This window comes from Falco biarmicus, chromosome 6, assembly GCF_023638135.1.
Source record: "Falco biarmicus isolate bFalBia1 chromosome 6, bFalBia1.pri, whole genome shotgun sequence".
Lineage (NCBI taxonomy): Eukaryota > Metazoa > Chordata > Aves > Falconiformes > Falconidae > Falco > Falco biarmicus.
The window spans coordinates 79,240,893-79,263,454 of record NC_079293.1 but is presented as its reverse complement, the minus strand read 5'-3'; the positions used below and the strand labels follow the sequence as shown (position 1 = coordinate 79,263,454).

The 22,562-nt window shown below is 44.3% G+C and overlaps 1 protein-coding gene and 1 long non-coding RNA gene across 3 annotated transcripts in view; one reads left to right on the top strand and one right to left on the bottom strand.

Annotated features, from left to right (window-relative positions):
* Nucleotides 1-133: 133 nt before the first annotated feature.
* Nucleotides 134-6,845, top strand: PSMB1 (proteasome 20S subunit beta 1). The gene is made up of 6 exons (XM_056343508.1): nucleotides 134-293; nucleotides 1,330-1,437; nucleotides 2,879-2,960; nucleotides 3,398-3,527; nucleotides 5,060-5,166; nucleotides 6,569-6,845. Exons 1-6 carry the CDS (start codon nucleotides 193-195, stop codon nucleotides 6,752-6,754), a joined length of 714 nt encoding a protein of 237 aa, XP_056199483.1. The 5' UTR covers nucleotides 134-192; the 3' UTR covers nucleotides 6,755-6,845.
* A 131-nt stretch (nucleotides 6,846-6,976) lies between these two features.
* The window catches only part of LOC130151350 (uncharacterized), a 29,269-nt gene continuing 13,683 nt past the window's right edge, over nucleotides 6,977-22,562 (bottom strand). The window contains exons 5-6 of one of the 2 annotated variants that reach the window (XR_008822558.1): nucleotides 17,481-22,480; nucleotides 6,977-17,094 (exon numbers count right to left, since the gene is read on the bottom strand). This is a non-coding gene — a long non-coding RNA (uncharacterized LOC130151350). Of the gene's footprint in view, nucleotides 22,481-22,562 lie in introns of both variants that reach the window. The other variant, XR_008822557.1, reaches the window with a different exon arrangement.

Genomic DNA, 22,562 nt, shown 5'->3' with positions numbered 1-22,562 from the left:
ACAGGCAGCCGCGCACCGGGGTGGGGCCGCCACCAACGGCCGCGCCACCAGCGCCCCCCGCCGCCCGCGTGGGGCTCGACGTCCTCCAGAGCAGAGGAGAGGCCGCCGCCGCCCTCCTAGAGCGGTAGAGCACCACTTCCGGCTCCGGGGCCGCCATTTTGCCGTGAGACAGCACTGCACTGGGCTGCCGGGATGCTGTCCACCGCAGCTTACGCGGACTTCGAGCCTGAGATGGGCTACGAGCTCGGCGCGCCCGTGCAGTACCGCTTCTCGCCCTACACCTTTAACGGAGGGTGAGGAGTCGCAGGCAGGGGGTGGGGAGGTCTGAGGCACTTTCTTCCCGGGGGAGGGGACCCTGAGGAGAGTGCCGGTGGGGCTGGGTCTTCCTCGTCTTACTCTTGCCTCTTCTTGGCACTCCGTGAAGGTTTGTCTCCACTTGCGAGCGCCTCTTTTTGTAGAGAAAGAGTGGCAGCACGGGGGAGAGCTGGGCTCGGCCTTGGCCTGGGCCGAGCGTCCCGCGGGTTCTTGAAGCTCTTCAGGCTGTTCTTGCCTGTCCGTGTGGCTTTTGGCACAGTCGGGCTCCCTGAACTTTTACGGGTTAAAATGAACGCCTTCCTTTCCTCTCGGGGTTGTTTGTTTTATAGTGACTTAGGAAACGTATGTAACGGTTACATTACCAGCTTTTAAACCTGTACCTGGGTTGAAGGCTGCCTTGTCATAACTGTTCAAGGTAGGTGATGTTTTACAGACACTTACACCGAGTTGATGACAAGATCTGGCCAGGATAGCATTACTGGATTATTTTTTTTATGATGCCTAACTGCTTTTTAAAGGACATCTCTTCGTTACTTCATGGTAGCGCACATGTGACAATCACAAAACTAGTTACTTGGGAGTAAATAACACAGGATAACATCAGATTAAAAAAGTGACTGTCATTTAAGTTTAATGATACTGGTCCTTATACTTGGCTGGAGTGGTTTTGCTTCAAGAGCCAGACTGTTTTAGAAGGGTGAATCTTGCATTAGCAGGCATCTAAAATTGCTAGTCTGTTGAGTCTGGTTCTTGCATTGTATAGAAACTCTGTTTTACCAAGTTTCCGTACAGTTATTACACAAAATTGAGAATCATGTACGTGTATTTTCTTCAGTGTGTCTTTCCAGTCTTGAGTCACGTGTAGGGATGTGCATAGTGGGAAGCTTAGCGAGAGATAGAAGATGCTTTACAAAATGTGAGTCTAGGTATAGAACTACCACCTAGTCTGTTCCTCTGTTGCCTAAGAAAATATTTGTACTAAAAGTCATGATTGTATGAATACTCTTCTTTAAGGACTGTGTTGGCGATTGCTGGAGAAGACTTTTCTATTGTTGCCTCTGACACACGACTGAGTGAAGGTTATGCAATTCACTGCCGAGACAGTCCAAAATGCTACAAGCTGTAAGTCCAGATCTTTTAAGAATTAAACCAGATGAAAGCTCTTTTGTATTGTTGGGCATGTCACCTGCCTGAAAGGATCTATCCTTTTCTTTAAGCAGAATTCTCAGAAAAACAGTAATAAAACTGATTTTGGAGCCATGGTGACCCTTGATGTAATGCAAGATGTGATGCGATGTTGTAAATGCAGCCAGATTTCTTGTTGCATGCTCCTGAAGTTAGCTGGTAACAGAACATTTTTAGCATGACACAAGGCTTATTCTAAGCTGGGTATTTTTTTGCCTGGAGAATCAGAAGAACTTTTGTCTTAACTGTAGCAAAACTTAATCCTGTGGTAACTTGTTCTGCTTCATCAGGACACTTGGTGTTGGCACACAAGTGTGCCCACTGCTGCCAGTTGTACTGTGTCTCTCTAGTCAACCATCTGGCACTTCAAAGAGGTGTTTGTTTTAGGAGAGATAAACCTGTCAGTAGTTCCATTATTGAACTTCTTATGCTCATTTTTTGTGTATCTTGACTCACCTAGATGGCATCCCCTTGGTTTAAAATTTGTTTACATTCTTTTGACTGTAGCAGCTGCTTACCTAGTAGGTTGTTATCAGCTATGTAACAATTTTTTGGTGTATGTTTTTTTTTTATTATTATTATCAATGACACGAGATCATACGAACTTATGTTTCTCCTGGCTAGCACCTTACTACATCTTTGACTCTCTGATACTGTCTCAATGGAAATTACTGTGGTACAATCTGCATAGTGTATATGATGGCTTTGTGTAATTCTGCTGACAGGCTGAGACAAGATTTCAATTTAAACTGTTTTCAGAATCACTGCTTTGTGTTAGTCTGTAAGTGTGTGTGACTGTAGACTCTCACTAATTCACTAGAATTTAAATTTCAAACATGCGCTCCTGTAGTTAGTGTTCATGAAACATTTTGAAACTGAGCAAAGAGCTAAGCTTCTATAATGCGTCCGCAGCCAGGTAACTTCTGTTGTGCTGACACAAACCCACCTACAGCATAAGTGTTGCATAACCATCGTACAATCTTCATGCAGTCCTCTGGCCACATGGGGTAAAACGGGGCCGAGTGGTATGATGTAACAGGCTCCCCAGCTCAAAAGAGCTCCTCTGGCAAGACTGAATGGTAATAGCTAGAGTTGGTGGTGCATGAAGAAATTAAGAATTTCTTTTTGTCAGTCTTGCTGTGGAAGTCAGTGGATTGAAGGAAGATGTCTGCATGGTCCTGCACTTGAGTCCTCTGCAAGATGTAGGTTGTAGTTGCCTTTTATGCACAAAATATCTGTTACTACCTTTTAAGCAACTGTTTTTGGTAGCGTTAGAGAAACTGACAATACATTTGGTGTTTCATAATAATCTACTGTGTAATGAAGTCGTATAGTTCACACTAAATCTAAAATCACAACAAAATTTTATGTTTTACAGAACAGAACAAACGGTCATTGGATGTAGTGGTTTCCATGGTGACTGCCTTACCCTTACTAAAATTATTGAAGCAAGATTAAAGGTAGATAACTAACTTACTGTATTTAGAAACTTAGATTCTTAGTGTTGCACTTGAGACCAATAATATGGTATGTTTTAAATACAATTTTTGCTGGTTTTCTTCAAGTGTTTGTATCCTAATTATATAGCTAGTTAAAGATCAGACAGGGGAAATTGATGCTGTGATCTTACTAAGTGTGACGTCACAAATTTAAAGAGTGGCAGAGCTGGAAATGAGACTATTAATGAGGTGACATCTATTCTTTGCCAAACTTTGGAGAGATGTTAATTTTTGGCTTGTAAGAAGGCTTAACTTTTAGACCAGTGTGTTTTCAGTAATCATGCTAGTTAATACGCTTAGCATCAGATTCTTCTGTAGTGAGGTTACAGAAAATGTAATTGATTGAGTATAAAATTTAGTGTCTGACTTCCTTCTTGGACATACTGTACCACTTCCAGATGTACAAGCATTCCAATAACAAGACCATGACTACTGGGGCTATTGCAGCAATGCTGTCTACAATTCTGTATTCTCGACGTTTCTTTCCTTACTACGTTTACAACATAATTGGTGGACTTGATGAAGAAGGTAAGGCTTTAAACAAAAAGGGAAAAAAAGGGTACATTTCTGTGAATGGAGAGCTATCTTTTTAAGTCTCGGGTATACTGAAGGAGTAACAAGGTTTGTGTTGCTATTCCTGACACCTGCCTTTAGGCATTTTCGTACCCTAGTTTCTGCTACTAACTTGGTCTTCCATTTCTGAAGGTCTGGAAGTCTAACTATGTTGCAATTACTTGATTACAAGTGAGATCTGCTAATATTGGTTACCTCTCATACTTTACTTTAGGCTGGAACACTTTTTTAACAGCGTTGCTGGATTTTTTAATTAGGTCTTTAAAGGAGATGTTAGCAGTAAAAGTGTATATATTTTACTCAGGCTTGTGAGTGTGGTAGAGGTTATTAAGTATAAAGACTGACTTCAGAGACAGGTTTTTACAAAGATGTTTTTAAATGTTAACTAGCCTCTAATGAAAATCATGACTTCCACATCGAAGTATTTTAACATACAGCCCTTCCAGGATTTACTGGGCTCTTGTCCAATGATTTGGTTGAGTTGCTAAAATACTGTGTTCTCTGGCTTTGAGCAGGAGGTGGTCGTGTTTGGGTAATTTGAGCCATTCCCCCGCAGTTTGTTGCTACTGTTATGTTGCTTTCCCAGCCTTGTTAAGACATGTCTACGATACATGGAGTCTGGAAAGGGATTAAGTCTGCGGGGCGCAGTGTTGAATCTCAGATCGTGAGGGTGCTGTAGCAATTGATAAGAATCAGAGCGCAGGTTTGTATGCAGGGGATAAATTTGGGTCCAGCAAGATTGGTTTGTTTCCATCTGGTGTTACTTTGTGGATCTCTGCGAGCTTTCTCAGGGCTGTTCAGCTACTGTGCTGTGCTGCCAAGCGCACAGGCCAGTTTATTAAATTCAGTGCAGCCTGTCTGAACAGAAAGGCTGAGCTTGGCCACGTGCTGCGTTTTGACTGGCATGTCCTCATCAAACCCTGCTACTTAAGAGCTACAGTGCATCTGTATCTTTGATATTGGTGCAAGCTAATAAGGTTTGCACAATCTGGCCTGACTCCAGAGGGAAGTGCATAAGAGACCAGAGCGTCATCCCTGGTTCCAGGAAGGCAATGCAGAGGCATCCGAGCATACTCACTGGAGGTAATTCAAGAACTGTATCGTTCAAGAGCAATGACTAAACTGCCTCTTTGTGCTAGCTCTAGAACCAGCAGAGCTCTTTGTGCAGCACTGCAGTCTAGCACATCCTCCTGCTTTGATTATTCTGCATCAGCACTTTTTCTGTGGTAAGTACTGTAGAAAACATCTGTTAGAGCATTGTTATACCTTAAATATTGAAAATAACCTCGCGTGTATCACCAAGCCACAACCATGGTGAGCCTACTTTACAAAGCATTGTCTGAACATACTGCAGTGTTATTTGGTGGAAGTTTGCTGTGATATGCAATACACCAGAGGCTGCTTATGCAGAGAGCTAGTTTTTTATATAAATGCTTCTCAGTGTCGAGAATCTTTCTGGATTATGATTACATACTGCTTTTTTTCAGGGAAGGGAGCAGTATATAGCTTTGATCCAGTGGGCTCGTACCAGAGAGATTCTTTCAAAGCAGGTGGATCAGCAAGTGCCATGCTGCAACCCTTGCTTGATAACCAGGTAAAATAGTTGTTTCTTAATGCCAGGAAACATTTGTGACATTCAAATTAATGGAGCTTTACTTCTGGGGAATATTACTTTTGAGGGAAGGTTTAAATATATTAGAGGTAGGACCTGTTAAAGCCACACAGTTCATTAATGTATGGACGACCTTCTCGGAGAAATCAAAAGTTTTGTTTTAGAATCTAGTTTTTAATATGCTACAAACAGTGGACTGCATGTTTAAAATTCAGGTAGATGTTTTAATTAGGGATTTGTATTACCCATGGAAGCTGTTTGGGCTTTTTTGTTTTGTTTGGTTCGGTTTCCCCCCTAGTTTATAACACAAATATGCCTGTTACTTAGCATGAAATAATAGTAAATTAAGAAGACAGAATTAGTAGATGTATGTAATACCTATTATCATTTAACATACACTTGTTTAAAAGTCTTAAGTTTTGTGCAACTCAGACACCATTTTCTAAGAATGTTTTTACATAAAACTAATGGAAACTTACTCAATTAAATCTGTCTACAAATACTTGAAGAATATTTTCATATTTGGTTGAAGCTGTTAATCGTTGAATGAGAGAAATACCAAAGCATGTTTTACTCATTTAATTCTTTGACATTGATGTTGGAATTCAGTCACTTGAGCCTGATGTCCACACAGCTTTTGTGCTTAAAAAAGCAATAAGCACTCTTAGTTCTTATCAGCTGAGAAAGGAATAGAATCTTTTTTTTTTTTTTTTCATTTAAATGACTTCAGGTTCTCAGCTTTGACTTAATTTTGAAGTTTATTAACTGACGAAAATAAAATATCTTCTGCAGAAACAAAATTGTCATAAGTAGCTTTTTATGGCTTATAAGTTTGAGGCAAAGTGAGCGACCCTTCCCCTCCTTTTCCTGTTCTGATGCTTAAGTGGACACTTAAGTTTATCAGCTAAAATACACTATTTAATAGGACCAGTTATGCTCCGATATAGACTGTTATATTTGAATTCTAGGTACATTGAGGAGTATTTGCTTTTAAGAAATGTGCCCAAGTACACATGACCAGAGGAAAGGGGTTGTGTGCAGTACTGAATCTGCTAATCCATTAAGAAGTTTCTGAAGAATTAGATCCGTTCAGCTCTGAACGTTCATTGCAATCTTGTATGTGCTGAACGAGTGGGAGGAGCAGTGCTGGCTGTACACTGCACCGGCTTCTAGGTACTTTTGTAAGATTATCAGCATTGGCAAAGTTCTGATCATGCAGCTGTAAACTGTGTGGAGGAACGCTTTTGCTAGATTTCCTTTTCTAAAACAGACCAACCATTTCTTCTTTTTAAGTTGTCTAAAACTGCTCATTCTAGTGCAGAGTCTGAAACAGCTTTTGCGCTAGATGGATCTTGCTTTAAAATGCATTTTCATCTTTTCTTAGATTGGCTTCAAGAACATGCAAAATGTGGAACAGGTACCTCTGACCCTGGAAAAGGCTTTGCAGCTGGTTAAAGATGTCTTTATTTCTGCTGCTGAAAGAGATGTGTACACTGGGGATGCGCTTAAGATTTGCATTGTCACAAAGGACGGAATTAAAGAGCAAACTATCCAATTACGAAAAGACTAATTCACTTCCCTAATATACATGTAATCTATGATGTACAATTTACCTGTATTATGAAGACATTTGTCTTATTAAAATTTTTCAAGAAGTTTGACTACTGTGATGCTGAATATTTTCTGTCTTTCTTAGAAGTGATAGTGGGTTTTAGAAAACAGCAGTTCATGGTAAGGAAGCAGCTAGGAGTTCCGGGTCAGCTTCATTCATCTCATCTTAATCTAATGATCAATCTAATTCCAATGTCAGTTTAATCCCCTTCTCACAATCCCTTCTGCTACAATACTGTGGGAGTTTAAACTTACTAAAATTTAGGTTCACAGACTTTTTTGATAATGCTTTCAGTTCAGCCTTGATGTAGTGAGAAAAGCACTTGTTCTGTACGTGCTGCCTTCTCTGCACTTCATAGCTTGCTTTTCCGATCTCCTTTATCTCTCTGACATGCTATCCTGACATTTGACCTCTCTGTACTTATTTACAGAGACTATAAATATGAGTCACCTGAAAACAATTTCTCTGTACAAGAGGGAAGAATGTTAAATGGAATCTTTAGAGTTTAGTCCTGGACTCTGCATCTGGGCTCACCTCTACACGTTTCTGTTCAGTTAATGCTCAAAATCTGAAGCATCATCCTTTTCTAGTTACTGATAGAAAATAACTTAGTATGGACATTCCTGAATGCCTTTTAATGTCTGCGGGCTTTGTTAGTTCTACTACTGCTTTTGGTTCTTGGGGTATTGCATCAAGTGTAGACTGATGTGCCCTATCGCACGCCACTTGGCTTGAGTACTAGGACCTTTAGAAAAGCAGAGCTGCGTCATCAAGGGCAAAATAATCTTTTATTGCCCAGAAATCCTTTCATATTCTGCAGCTGTTTAGAAAAGGACACATAAAATACCTCATTGCTTTAGGTGGCATACTTGTTCTTGTAAAAAACAATTTTACTGATGTGTTTGACCTTACAGCAACCTTGTCTCCTGTTTGGACGTGGCTGACTGCTTTCAGTGCAGCATTTCAGGTGCTGTGCGTTTTTCTTAGCTCTGGCTAGTCTTCACCAGCGATGGTAGTCTCAAGCCTTCTAGACCGTTTAATTAGTAGTTTTGAACCTCAGCAGTCAAACAGCTTGTGCATTTAAACTGACTTTAGCTTTAGTTCAGGAGATCCGGGATGGGAACTTGGAACAGCAGCCGTTTCCCAAAGTGTTCATGAAAACCCTTGCCCACTGGGTGCCACTGTTGGGCAAAATAAGGAGGGAACAAACACCTCTGTCCTGGGTGGTTTGGCAGTAAGAAAGCAGCACAGCCCTCAGTCTGAATGACACTGGGGCTGAAGTCACTTGTCACACAAGTCAGAACATCCAGACATGTTCAGGTAACTTAGTGGGGTGTTTAACATTATTTGCAAAAGTCATCTTAAATGGACAAGGTTAGTTGTGTAAGTGACTGTGTAGCTATATGCTGTTCTATACTTAGCAAACTGCCCACAGTGCAATAACTCTAAGAACGGAATTCTTGCGTCTGTTTGAAGTACACATCGGCAATACTAAATTAAATACATGCTCTGCTACTTCTATGAAATTTAATTAAAGCACTTGAAGCTGAGCTATTTTTGATACCATGTTTGTGTTGAATTGCTCAAGTGTTTCACAGTAGATTAACAGCTTTATGCAAAGTTGGTGAATTCTAGTGAAACTAAATAGTGTACAAGTTGCAAAGAAAAGCAGCTGAGGGTAACAAGCCTTTGGGGACAGGTCTGCAATATGCAAGATCTAAACAGTGAAGGGAAGGGCAACAAACAAGGGCACTAATGTGTACCTGCATTAATATAATGTTCTCACAGGATGCAGATGTGTAGATGCAGAGGAACTGCAGTGATTCAATTAAAAAAAATTTTGATAAATTAGCATGCTGTTGTATTTAAGGGTAAAGTTTTACATCCAAGATAAATGAATGCCTGACAGACTTTAGGAATAACTTGTTTTAGTTTGAGGTGTCCAGGCTTGTCTCTGTACGTGGTTTAGGAGAAATATGAGGTGATTAGAGCGTTCAGGTCTCATTTGCAATCTCAGAGGAGATACAACAGCAGGTACAGGGGATGCAAGTTTTCCTGCCACTGTGTGTCAGTGCTGTCCTGCTGGAGCACTTGGTGCAGATGAGATATCCATTTTATATCCTTTTCAGTTTTCCGTTTCCCTGCAGAGTACATCTGGCTGAAGAACCAGCAGGGGATGGAAACTCTTTCACAGGCCCGTTGGACTCAAACCACCAAATTTCTTCTACAGAAGAAGGTAGCACTGCATTCACTCCCTCTGTGGATGGGTTTGGGACTAGTGACATGGGAACGTTTGTTTCCCAGTTTGTTTTTAACTTCCCAGTTATGCCCTGCCCTGATATCATCACCACTCATGCTCAGAGTTGGGAGTTGCAGGAATGGCAGAAGATGTGTGAGTACAAAAATGTTCACGGGCTGCTCAGCTAGAAGTTGGTTGCTCATTAGTATTAAAACATGTTTGAAAATTACAGATGTGTCTTCTAGATAAAAGGCACCAAGAGGATTTTTGATTAATCCATCAAGTTACTTAGCTTTGTGAAGATCGTCATCGCCTAGGGCTGCAAGGCAGGAGTGCCCTGACTGCCTGCAACTCTCCGTAGTTCTGTGCTTGTACTTCCTATGTATAAATCAGGTCAGTAGTCATCTCGCACCATGTCTACAATGTAAATTAATAGTTTATGAAGCACTTTGAGCACTATCTGGTTACAGAACTGTCTAGGCAGGTAGGCTACGGAGGTACGGCTAGGAAAACAAATGCAACAATACCACTTAGGGTTGCTAGAAGCAGAAGCCTGGGTTTGGCAGATCTACTTGGCCAGCGATTAGATGTCTTCAATATAATTTTATGTTAAGAGAAAGGAGGGAGATGGAAAATGTTTATCTTGCAATGCCGTTTCTTAATGTTAAACCCGTTATGTATGTCTTTCAAAAGAGAGCTGTACTGCAGCATTGGGCTAGTCTTGGAGCGAGCGCTTCAACCACCTTGTTCAAGAACTTGCGAGTGACAGTGTATTTAATGAGCGATGCACAGTAGCGGCAACAACTAGCTCGACTTCATCTGCAGCAATACTAAGGGCCACCTTAAGATGGCAATAGTTAGTTGCTAGCACAGGTTTCAACATAATTACGGTGTGGGTAAAAATAGTCATGCATACTTTACCAGTTTCCCACTATAATGTGCTTTGCGGAACTGTTTGCTGGGGAGATGGGAGGCTTTATTTTGATTTCAGCCAAATGGCAGCATACTTTTGCTTATATAAGGACTGTACAAGGTCAGAATTGGCCTTAAAAACTAAGTTTGTAATAAAGTAGACTGTGCTTTATTTTTGGACATGTTTTCAGCAGTATTGTTTATGCATTAAATCCATTTTGTGTACAGTGAAGGTGGCTTGTTACTATGAAAAGTTAAAAGTGCTTGATGGGACAAATACTGCACATATGCTTCTAAAAGTTTAGTTCACTATTAGTCATTTGCTGTATCAGTCAAGGCTAAGTTTAATTTTCGTTTAACTAAAACCAAGACTTTCTTAAGGCTGAATCATAAAATGTTGTTTTATAAACCAAATACTGAGCTTTCTCACTCTAGGATGACATTTTTCCTTTTACAGTGAGATATGTCTAACACTACATACGTCTCAGTGTGATGGGAGTTAGGAGCAGTATGCTTCTGGTTTATTGCCATTTCCTAAAAACGCTGTTTAAATGGAAATTATAAAACACTATTTGAGGTATAGCAGTTTGAATTGGTCCTACTGCAGCTTACTTCTTTACGTTATATATTAGGGGACATAGCTGTAATTTCCCACACTTGAAAAACTTTTTTTTGGTAACCCAGGTTCATCCATCCTGGAAAGCAAGAGAAAGCTGCCTTGGTGAGTGATCTCAATTTAGTGATTCAGGATTTTACAAGTCTAAGCTTGGGGAGAAGTGGCAGGAGCAAGTGGAGAATGATTAAAGCAGCATTCATGTGAATCTGATCAAAATAAAGTAGTCCTGGATCTCTCCAGTCTAGTAGAAGATAGTTCTAGGAGCATAAAGTAATTGCTGCGTTCTTCAGAGTTCCTGATCGGGAGTCAGGAGCCAGCTTTTGAGTAGAAGGGATTTGGAAATGCAGCTTTCAAATTCCTCTTTCTCTTTCTTTCAGACATTGCTTTTGTTTAGTGTGAATGTCCTTTGCTTTCAGGCCATTTGGGGCAGTCGTAAACCAGACATTATGGCACAGGGGCCTGAAGTTAACTAAGATTTGTCTCCAGCTCTGCCTGCGCAAGCCAAATTCCTTTTGAGATCGGGTTTTGTCTATGTAAGTGCAACAGAGTTGAGACCAGCCTTGCAGCCTTTCAACTCTAATATGTAGTTAGTTTAATTGTATGGACCATTTTATATGCGCTTCCTTTTCTCAGCAATTTCAACAAAGTATTCATAATTACAAAAACATGGCTTAGCAGAAAAACAAACAAAAAAATCCTCAGTATCTTTCCTGTTAGGCTGTTCTTGGCCCTTTTCCTAACAGTTGCTGGCAACGTTCTCCTTCACTGTTCATTTCAGAGGCTCAAGTGGGGGTAGGGATGGACTTCACTGTAGCCTACAATAATTAATATTCTTTGGCACAAGACACACATTAAAGGGGTGCTGGCAAGAAAGTAGTCATGGTACCAAAAATTCAACCAGTCCTTTGCACTTTAGATCAAAGAACCATAAAACAGGAGTTAAAAAACAGGATTCCCATTTTTGCTGAGGAAGAAGAACAAGATGTGGAAGATAGCAAGTTGTACCACAGTGTTAGAGATACTTCATAGCTGGGGTAAAGTGCTTTTGGCTTACCTGAGACCTGACTTCTCTTTTAGGTATTTCCATTACTTACCTTTCTCCAGCCACACAAGTTTGGTGATCTCCTTGGTGGTTCTACAAGAAGTCACGGATGTGCTGATTCACCTAGGTGGCCACCCAGGTGTGGGTGCATGACATCCTGCAGTGCCTGGCCCACCGAGGTGGCTTAGCTGAACAGGGTTACGACCAGGCGCTGTGAAAGCTGGCTGCAATCAGCTTGGCTGTCAGGCCTGGTGGATGATCAAGCTGTTGATCGGTCTTTCAATGTTATACTCTCATACCGGAGACCCTGGGTAGCCCAGCTGAGTGCCTCTTCTTCTCCATGACCCACCTGGGCTGCTGACGGAGCTGTACCCAGCTGGGGGCACCTGGGAGGTGAGAGATGCTGTAGAGTGGCTTCAGGAGTCTGTCCCCTACCAGGAGCCTATCCTCAAACGTCCCAGTAGAAAACATACTTCTGTTTGTAGCTTGCTTGTGCAGCCTTTGCAAAGAATGTCATGCACTGAGATACCAGAAAGTTAAGAGACCTGGGGTCAGGGGGGGAAGAGAAGGGGAAGGCTTTTCCTCAGATTTTATACAAGCAACCGTTTTGGAGAAAGCTGCATTCCAGTGTCACTGCTTTATGCTTGATCTGAACTTTTCTTGACATGTACCCTTGAATGCAGAATGGTTAACACAATCTCCATTAAGTCCCATGGCAAACAAACATTTTGGTGCGGCTGGTATTTGTTTGCTAGTTGCAGACAAGTCGATCTCATTAGAACTGCATTTACAACTTTTGCCAAACGTTTTGAAACTGGTTGACATGTGCAACAGCTGCCTGAGCTGGAATGGCATTCCATACCCTGCCTCCATCTTATTAGCACAGGGGATGGCTTGATTAATGACAATTAGATGGGATTTTTGAAAATGAACGATAATTTGTCTTTGGAAGAGCCGTGCAGTGTGTTTTCATACTATGATTTAAAATAAGCCACAAACTCTGGGTTTTTTTGGCTTTTCACAAAAGCCAAGAGAAGTGCTCACCCTGAGCTAACCCACAAAATTTGAAGTAAAAACATTTTGAAGGGTGATGCAAAGTGTTTTCAGCTGGTACTTAGTGGGACTTTTACGTTAAACTGCTCTTTAAAAACCACGACCAAACAAGTTGCCAATGGTGACACTTAGGTTTTTCTTGTACAAGTCCAATGTGGGGATCTCTGTGCCAGGTAGGGGAAGGAAAACCTTGCTTCAGTGCAGGCTGTTACATCTAAACCATCAAGTGTGTTTTGTTTGTCTCTACAGCCTTTGAAGTCAGGGGCTATAGTGCCCTTCACCTCTGTTAAGATATTTCTTTATCAAAGGGACACTCTCCATCAAACTCAGTGAAGCACCAAGCAGCCAAGATGCTCTTCTCTGAGAAGCTGGGGAGTCACAGTGGCCAAAGCAGCATCTATGTGCAGGTGTTCACATGCCTAATTTAACCCATAAAATCCTTGCACAAACAGTTAAGAGAGCTTTATGTCAGTTTAGTTTAAACCCCTCTTTTAGTTTAAGCCCATTGTTGGCAGAAAAGCTGTACTGATTTTTACTGTCTCCACAAACATGGAGCTCTGAGCTCCAATTCATGCTCCTAGGTAAATTTAACTGTGGTGCTAGAAGTCATCATTGCGGTTAAAATTAAAAAAGGACACTGAATCAGACTCGTGAAATAAGTGAGGTCCTTTTGCCTAGTTGGCTCAGATTAAAACAATGCAAGAAATAGACTTCTCAAGAGAAGGCACTTGCAGTGGCTTAACTAATATTTTGACCTGCAGAGATAGAGGTTTTTTTCATAAACTGTTTCCACTCAAAGCCAAAATGCATTTTGGAGCTACTCCAAGAATTTAGTTTCTATTAGAGACTACACAAATCTGCCCTCTTCTTGCACCATTTCCTCCTCACGTTCTTGCTAACAAAAAGAATACTGAGGCTGAGCTATCCAACAGAGACGAGTGGATGGCCCTTGAGTGTCCAGTTCGAGATCCCAGAAGTAGTCTTGACTCTGAACTGGAGACTGAAAACCACCTGTTTCTTGATTTTAACTGAATTGCTCCAGCTACGGTCTCGTTACAGAGCAGGTCAAGTCAGAGGTGGTCTGATACGTTCAAGCTTCATCTTAGAAGCTGTGGAACGGGTTCACAAGAGACACAGTTTCCTGCTGACCTCTGCATCCACATCGCAAATCACATGCAGGCGCTTGGTCAGCCAGTGTGGCTCTAGCTACGGTGTTGGACTACAGGATTGCTGCCTTGTAAGCGCTGATTGTAAGTTTTAATGAGACAACCCAATTAGATGGCTTGACAGACCATCACAACAGTGACGCAGCCGTGCTCAAACCCCATTACAGAAGCAGCAGCATTTCAAAGAACCGCTTTAAAAGAAAAGTCACCGAATAGCTCGCACACAGCCCTGCAAACAACAACATCACCCACAGGCTGTGCAGAGCACGGGGAAGAGCTGTGAAAGTAAAGGCAGAAAGACCAGTCAAAGGAATTAATCTAAATACTGATATTCCCTTTCTAACACTCAGCATGGGCACAGCTTGGGTTTCAGGTACCATCTATGGAATATAACTGCTTTACATACCCCCCACCGTATTGGTCTAACAGTGCCTACAGGTCTAAGGTGGCCTTTGCAAAAATACACGTGTACAGAATCGCTGGTGCCAGGTGGTGCATTATGTTATCCTACAGATACTGACTGGTGTACAGGACTGTATTCACAGATCCTCCCACACCCACAAGGCATTTCCTACCCAAAAGCTCGAGGCAGTTTTTATCACCCCACGCCCTGACTTCAGATGATCAATGGATCTTCATCTTCCAGTTGGGAATCGTTCACACATCACCTGCTCTCCCTCCTGGTTTGTACTAGGAATCTGGCCATGCCCGCAGCTTGCTACTACAGGCAAGCTCTGTGAATCCTCAGCCCCAAATCACTTGTTTTCAGCAGGTTAAGCCCAACACCTTAAATGTCATCAAGCCACGAGCCAGCTAATGGAGTGTCTGGGTGACACTCCCAGGACAAAACTCCCTTTGCAGAGTGCGCGTTGAGTGATTCTCAGCAGTTACAATGCTCTCCTGTTGACCAAAAGTGAAGCCAAAATGAAGGTCCAGCAGGCTTGGCAAGGCCCGACTTGTCAAACCAGGAAGCATTTTTCACAGCTTTTTCTTTCCGAATTAGCCCCTTTTCTTCATTTTTACGTATGGGTCAAGAAGGATCAAAAAGTAACAAAGGAGAGTATTGAAAGTTGCTGGCTACTGATACTGCCGTGGTTTGTCAATGTGACTTTCCCTAAATTAAAGGCCCATAAACACACGCCACTTGAACTGCATGACTAACACATCACTGAAGGAAATCTCAAGACCTGAGCTGATGCCGAGAGGAGCATTTATTTGTTCATCTCACCCACAAGAGCAAAGGAGACCCCTACGGTGCTGCTGTAGTACACAGAGAGAGATGCAGGCAGCGGGGGCTCACACGGCTGTGTGGAACATCTGCTCTGCCCTACAGATGCTGTCCAAGTCTCTGTTCCCAGCCTACTGCTAGTCATTACTCAAAGACTTATTACACAGACACCTCCTTCACCATCAGCCCTGACTGAGCCCTGTCCCAGTAGGCTGTTGGTGGGAAGATTCCACTGAGGACTGGGAGGCACCACACTGTGGTTTCAGTCTCAGATCCAGTAACAGTAACGTAGCTGGAGCTGCAACGCGGGCCACCACAGGCTGCAAACTCCCTGCCTGCTTTTCATGTCAGTATAAATCACTTGACACCATGTGAAGCAGCGCTGCCAGCTCCGACAGCCTCTCAGGAAGATCCAACAGACTACAACATGTCAGTGGGAGCTTTGCCTTAACAAGTCCAAATCGAGCTACCCCAACCCTCGCAAGCAAAGAGCATCACTTCAGGAGGAGAACAGACGAACTCTGCAGCCCTGCAAACGTGGCCGTATTTGTTTCTGTGGGTTAAAAGTCCTGTCGAGCAACAGGCCATTAACACATTGCTAGCTAGTTTTCAATAAACTGGTGCCCAACTACTGTGGCATTAAATGACGGCTTAGTGCCTAGTAGCATCAGTGAAATCAAAGGACATCCCACTCGTAGCCATCGCGTGGTCATAGATCCGGAGGCTCCGGCAGGCACAGCAAGATGTGATAGGCTTCAGGGCGAGGGAGGGAAGGCAGGGCAACATGGCACGGGGCAGAAAAGTTGGTCTGCAGACAGCGAGCTCGCCGTAGGTGCAAGGCATGTAATGCGTTGGCAGGGTGGGAGCTTCACCCCCCAGAGCTGCCCTTAGAGCCCTCATCCCAGCCCCAGAGAAGGGGATGTGCCCTGAGAGCACGTTCACTCTGTGTGTGCATTGCAGGTGCCGTGAGAGGGATGCAGTGGGCAGCGCGCGCAGTGACTGCTTCCGAGGGGCATGGGCATGGGAGACAGCTGAGTGCACTGAAATAAGCACCTCGATTTCCACACTCCATCCAGAGCAGCAGAGCCAGTGGCGGGTCAGACCTCTGTAGACATATGTCAGGGGTTAAATAAAAGCTAAACTGCTGTCAACAGCAAAGTGAGCCTCCAACTGTATGCCAAAACGTGGGTGCAGGTCTGCAGCGTGCCTCCCTCGCAGAGCACCCTGACACCTTTCTGCTGACAGTCTTTGCACCACTACTCAGGAGGCAGAAAATCAAGCCAAAACCAAAAAAAAAAAGCAAGACAGAAGAGAACCATTACAAGTGGCTTGCAAGGCCGTGAATTGCAAGATGAAAACCCCAGTTGCAGTGACTGCATGGTGAGGCCATTCAGTGAAACTCAACGCTGCAGAGGAGGAGCAGGGCGATGGCAAGTACCGCAGCGTACAAGGCTTTCCTTGGTGACAACTTTGATCCCTATGTCCACCAGTCAAGTGACTGAAATATGAACTTGAGATAACACTGAGGCACAGTGCAAGGCTCTGAGACCTTTCTGCCCACAGCCTCTGCCTTCCTGTTGACGCGGGCACCCACACGACAGCGTGTCACGATGTGTCAAAACACAGCGCAGCGTCTCAGTGCTCGATGCGCATCTCCCCTCTGCCCCCCGAAACGGCCTGAGTTCGTCACAACGGCTCAAGAGGGAGCAAGGCTCTCACAATAGATGGCCCTATTTGTGTGCAAAGGAGAGGGGCTGCCGCCCGGCCGCAACCCTCGCATCTGTAAGGGCTGGAGACAAGCCGCACAGATAGGCAGAAATCAATAAGCTGGCGGATCAGAGGGCCCGGCGGAGGAGCTGCTCCATGCACATGCACAGGGGCCGAACATCTGTCAGGCAAACAAAAAGCAACCCAAGCGGAACAAAAGAGAGGATTATTTTAACTCAAGTTCTTCTTCAGTCTCAGCAGGCAACGTTCAAGCCGTCCTCGTATTCAGACACTGAGGCCTTATGGAGTATGGGCTGTCCGGGAAATGCCAAACACTGTTACCAGAAGACAAAAGAGGGGGGGAAAGAAAAAAAAGAAGAAGGAAAAAAAAAAGTAGATATGGAAAACTCAGACTGTCTTGTTGAGTGCGATCGAGCAGGGGGAAGGTGGAGGGGGCACCGATAAAGGGGTGGAGGGCAGGGAGGGGAGGAGGACAGCATGACGACGCGATGAAGAAGTTCATGGCAAATCTCCACAGCAGCACTCGAAAACAAAGCTGATCGTATCGGACATGCTACACAAGCACAGAACACTGGCGCGCTGCTACGGGTTCACTAGGCTGCACCCCAGCTCCCCCCCTCATGGAAGGGCAGGGTCACCACAGACCTCCCACCAGTGAGAAGTCAGCAGACCTGGCCCTGCACCCCAACATCCTCCTCACCTGCAGGGAGCCCAGTGTCACCCATGAGCACCCGGCACTTCTCGGGGAGCGAGGGATTTAGGATGAGCTCAGAAACAGGCAGACATGCCTCTCCCTTGTGCTTGGTGTTAGCGGACGCGGATACTTTGCAGCTTGGTTCCTCCAGTCCAGCTGTCTCTTCTAATCCATACATCCTATATGTGCTAGAAATAAGTGGGGAAAAAAAAAAATTGTGATGAAACAGATGAAGTCAAATCAGATTTGGGCTTAAGATGTCAGAAACCTTCATCCTTCTTGAAAGAGAAGACTTTTGTCCTCCAAATCATTTCACAATTGAGAGCTGCCTGTATTGCATTCATGTGCTGCTGCTCTCTGCCCTCATGCCACTGTTGGCTTGGTGCATTTTCAAACTTAAGATTTATTAGGGGGACAAAAAACCCTGGGTTTTGGGTTTTCTTCAGCAGTTTCACTGTATGTGAGCTGCCTTCACTGCTGAAAGCAGGAGCTGTTGTGGATAAAGGTGAACTTGCTTAGTTGAAGATTCATACTCTGACCTTGCAGCTCTGTGCCACGGGTACACCCGCCTGTCAAATATTAGCCCACAGTGTCCTGCAAAACAGGTGTATGTCTCAGCCTTGGAAGTCACTTGCCACAGAAGACATGGGTTCTTAGTGGCGTTTGAGGGAGTATGGCACAGGTATTTTGAGCCAGCACTGTTTTATTACATTGTGTTTGAGGTGGAGGAGGGATGTGAACTGGAAGAGGTTTTGACTTTGGCAAAGCAGGCACCTGTGTTAAAAAAATCCCAAAGTAACGACTGGAAAACAAAGAAACCCAAAACACATACATAGCTTCTGCCTTATCTTAGAAGCTCCTAAATTTCCCTTGCCAGAAGGAACCTTAACAAGAGTAAGCCCCATATATTTTTTTTTTTTCACTTGAGAGAGGGAAGGAGAGGGAAGGACTGCCTCCCCCATCCTGGGAAGGGTCTGGGCTCTCAGGCCCAGCTGCCCACAGGCAGCTTCCTGAACACAGCCTCTACACGTCAGGGAGCAGTAAGTAAGGCTTCCAGGGATTTACACCACCTGTGTATTTTGATCACATGTACCACCCACTCGAGATGAACCAGAGGCAGCAGACAAGGGGCTCTGTCAGCAGCTGGGGACAGGCACAGCAGCCTGGTGCAAGCAGCGTGTTCCTCCATCACCAGCAAACAAGGGCATCTACCATGGACACAGCACCTCTTTTCCCCAGGAGATTTGTTCAGGTGAGCCATGAGCATTCTCATCCTTATAGGCACAACAGTGACCTCCACCAGCCACGGCAGATGCTGCAGACCCAGGTACCTTCACCACACACAACCCTGGAGACTCCCTAGCCTTTGTGGAGAAGACAAACAGAGGTTCAAGCAGCAACAGTCGTACTGACTGACACTACACCACGGATCTGGCCACGGAGAGCACACCCAGCCCCCTGCACATGTCCTACAGATGTGCACACATACCTGGACTGTCTCTCCAAATACTGAAAGGGCTCACGAGCCAGAAAGATCAAACTCTCTTCCTAAAACAAAGCAACTCATATGCCAGCCTGTGGTGTCTCCTTATCCAGGTTTCACCAGTCCTGAAGTTGTCACCTCTTCTGCAGGGCTACAGGGAGTCTAACCCAGCTTCCCACTGGGAGACCCAAACCCAGGAGCACAGTCTGCTCCCCACCGCTGCTCTTGACCCGCCGGGGTTGTTGTTGACTTCCCTTAGTCAGCAGTTGCTCAGCTTATCCTGGATGCCTCCGCTCTGCCTGGGCTGCAGTATTTTGTAAGTAGTATTTCTAACCAGCTGCTTGGTCATATCTCAGGAATTTCACATGTCCCCTATTTACCTTCTGCAAGCAGTTCTAATATAGTCCATCAATAGCAAATCAATACCTTCTTATCTCACAGTTAGGATATTACTCATATTTGCCCATAGTCAATGGTTTTCCTTAAAGCTAAAGCACCCGAGTTTCTCTTGCTCTTTTTTGTTACTTTTTGCAAGCCTTGAACCACATGCAAGTACCACCCTAAGCTATACAAGCAAATACTTCTATAAAGCTGGGCTTTAGGGGGAGGGTGTTAAAACAAGGGGTTTGATGTTATGTTGAAAAATAATAAAAAAATAATACAAAGCTGATCATTTACAGGAAAGAAAACTGTTTCATATGAGGAACAGTATCCTCATAAAAAGTTTTATGGTAAGGGAACGGTATAGTACGTTGTGCCATAAAACAGAGAAGATTTTATCCTTTACTTCCTACCACAGAAATCTGCTCGTGATTCTCCCTGCACAGTGGCTCCTCCAGAAGCTGAGTAAGGACCAAATGAAAAGACAAGAAAAGAAGGTAGTAAAAGTAGTAAAAGTAATGCAAAGATATATTACTTTTGCACGACATTTTGCCACTTTGCCTTTGGAAACTAAGCATGTTTGATGTGTTTGATTTTGTCCTTGTCTACCAGCAATGAAAGAGAACCCACCTCATCAGTAGGATCTTTTTTGGAGGGGATTGGTTTTGAGTCAATCAGGCTGCGAGAGGCTCTTGGATTAGGAGCTTTTGGAGGGGTCTTTACTTTTTACGCACAGAGTCTGACATGGCCAGTTCCTTAGAAAAACAGGTTTTGGGGTTGTTTTGATGCCTGTAAGGTTGCTCCCTAGGCAAAGATGGATATGGAAGATGCAAGCCAGTGACAGGGAGCCTGGTCAGCAGAACGCACTGGTCACCTGGGGGTGGAGACTGGCAGAGATGTGCTCAGAGACCAAACTGGACCTGTCAGTTTGATGATCCCCATTTCCTCTGGAGTCACGGAGCACCCTGGTGCTTCCTGCAGCCTGTCACACTCCCTGTCAAAGCACTTTCAAGTGAAACATTAGAGAGACAATGCCAATATGCGATGTTAGTATGGCTTTGCAGACTACTTGACCTGGTCCCTTAGACTGCAGCTTGGAAACTCCTGCCTCAAGTGCCTGGAAGAGAGACAGGACTAACCAGTGACTCTCAGACAAGCAGCTGTGACACATGCCATCACAGTAAATTAACGGTGGCCACAGTTTTGACAGTTTAAGTCAAAACAGAACTGAACAATCAGAGCAAGTTTTTGTCTTGTGGCTGCAATGAATTCCCTGGTGGCTGCATGCGGCCACTATTATTGTATTTGCAAGTCACTGCCTTAAGAGAGGAGTTCTTTAACAAGTGAACAAATAACTCAATTAGAAATTAAAACAGTACCTTCCTGAGAGGAGCTCAGCAGTCTGTTCTCCCATTAGCAGCAGTGGGAGCTGCCATGCTCTGCACCTCACTGAGCGACAGCTATTCTCCCTCCTTCAGCAGATGACTCTGCTGTAACCGACAGCTTCATAATGTCATTCCACTTTCTTTCTTTTGGGTACCATTTGCTGATGTGTGGGAATGTGCTGCTCTTTGGTCAAGTTTCAGCTTAGGAGAAAAATCCAGTTACAAAAACCAGAATGGAAACGGTAAGGGAGTGGAGACCAGATATAAGAGTTGATGAGTGAATTGTTTGTTGGATAGCAATTATGGAGCACCCACTCTGTGGCTGAGCTTGCTCTGTAATGGAGGGAGGAAGATCAGTCACCCTAGAATCTAAAACTAGTCAAGAAATAAAACTCGCACAATTTGAGGGTGACAGATTTGCCAGTCTGAATTATGTGAGGAGTACAGATGTAATAACTTTCCTCCAAGGTAGGAAAGAGAGAGAAAATTGTTTTTATTAAATGTATTCAATGGCCATGGGAAGCCTTCTGCAAGGAAGAAAATGTCCTTTGAGTCTATGCAGTGTGGTACTGAAAAACAGAAGGGGTGAAGGAATTGTGAACAGCTGGTGAGTGGCAGCCCTGTGCCAAAAGAATGAAGTGTGGAGGAGGGGAAGAAGCAATTTAAAAAAAAACAAACACACCACCACCACCACCAAAAAAGATCTAAAATCCTAACTTCAACGGTAAAATAAAAACCCAAACAGAAAAACAAAACAGAATTGTTGGGAGTGTACTGTCAAACACCAGCTTCCCATGGACTGTTAAGAGCAACAGAAGCCATTGTCCTCTGCTGGGGATGGGAACCATAAAAAATAACAAGCTGGGCTGGGAACATAACTGCAGCGTGCTCTCACTCGCATTTCTCAACGAAACCCAACACAACTCTCTCTCTGTTGAACTCTGCCTAGCTGGGGAGATGATCTGTGAGCACTCACCTTCCTTTAAAAAATCCCAACAGTTAGAACGTAATTAGTTCATTAAGGCTCTTGGGTGAGAATGAATGGCCCCATAGCAGGGTGGTGGGCACATGGGACAGTGCATGCGTGGGACAGGGACCCGCAGCCGAACACGGAGTGCAGCCAGCTCCAGGGCACGCTGGGCTGGGGCAGTCGCAGGCAGCAGCACACCCCAGCACATCCCGGGCACACAGCTGGCACCGGGCTCTGCTCCGGGGCTCCTGTCCTCTCACAGCTGTGCTCCTGCCAGGAGGAAGGAGAAGTTTATGCCCAGCCTCAGGCAAGGCACGCTGACTTTCCCGGTGAGCTGGCCCCGTGGCACACCATCGTACAAAGTTTGTCCCTGCCTGCCTTCCCCTGGCACGTCAGTATTTCGGAAGTTTGGGCACTTCTGCAGAGTAGGGGCTGGGAGGAGCTGCCTGCTCCTTCCAGATGTCAGGGAACTGCCCATGGCCGAGGCGAGCTCAGCATATGCCGGAGGACCACAGCATAGCACAGCACTTGCTCCATGCTTGCTCCCCTGTCTGGGCTGCAAATCGGGTGATATAATGCGCAAAGATGCTTAAAAGTAGGAGATGATTTTTGAGGAAGGAGAGGTTAAGCAGATGAAGACTCTAACTGAGCAATAACAGTGATATGTAGGGTTGTGACGGATATGGAGAGGCAACAAAAGAACAGTTACTCACCATTTCCCACAATACAAACACTAATGGACTTCACCTGAAATGATGTGATGACAAGGTCAAAACAGAGGAGGTACCTGTTCTACAAAGTATCAGTTATGAAACTTTGGTTTGATTAACAACAACAACAACAAAAAGACAAGACAAATCTAGATAAGA

Coding starts and splice junctions, on each gene's coding strand:
- PSMB1 (XM_056343508.1), top strand. CDS start 193: ATGCTGTCCACCGCAGCTTACGCGGACTTCGAGCCTGAGATGGGCTAC. Junction 1,438..2,878: donor AGTCCAAAATGCTACAAGCT/GTAAGTCCAGAT, acceptor TATGTTTTACAG/AACAGAACAAACGGTCATTG. Junction 3,528..5,059: donor TGGTGGACTTGATGAAGAAG/GTAAGGCTTTAA, acceptor GCTTTTTTTCAG/GGAAGGGAGCAGTATATAGC.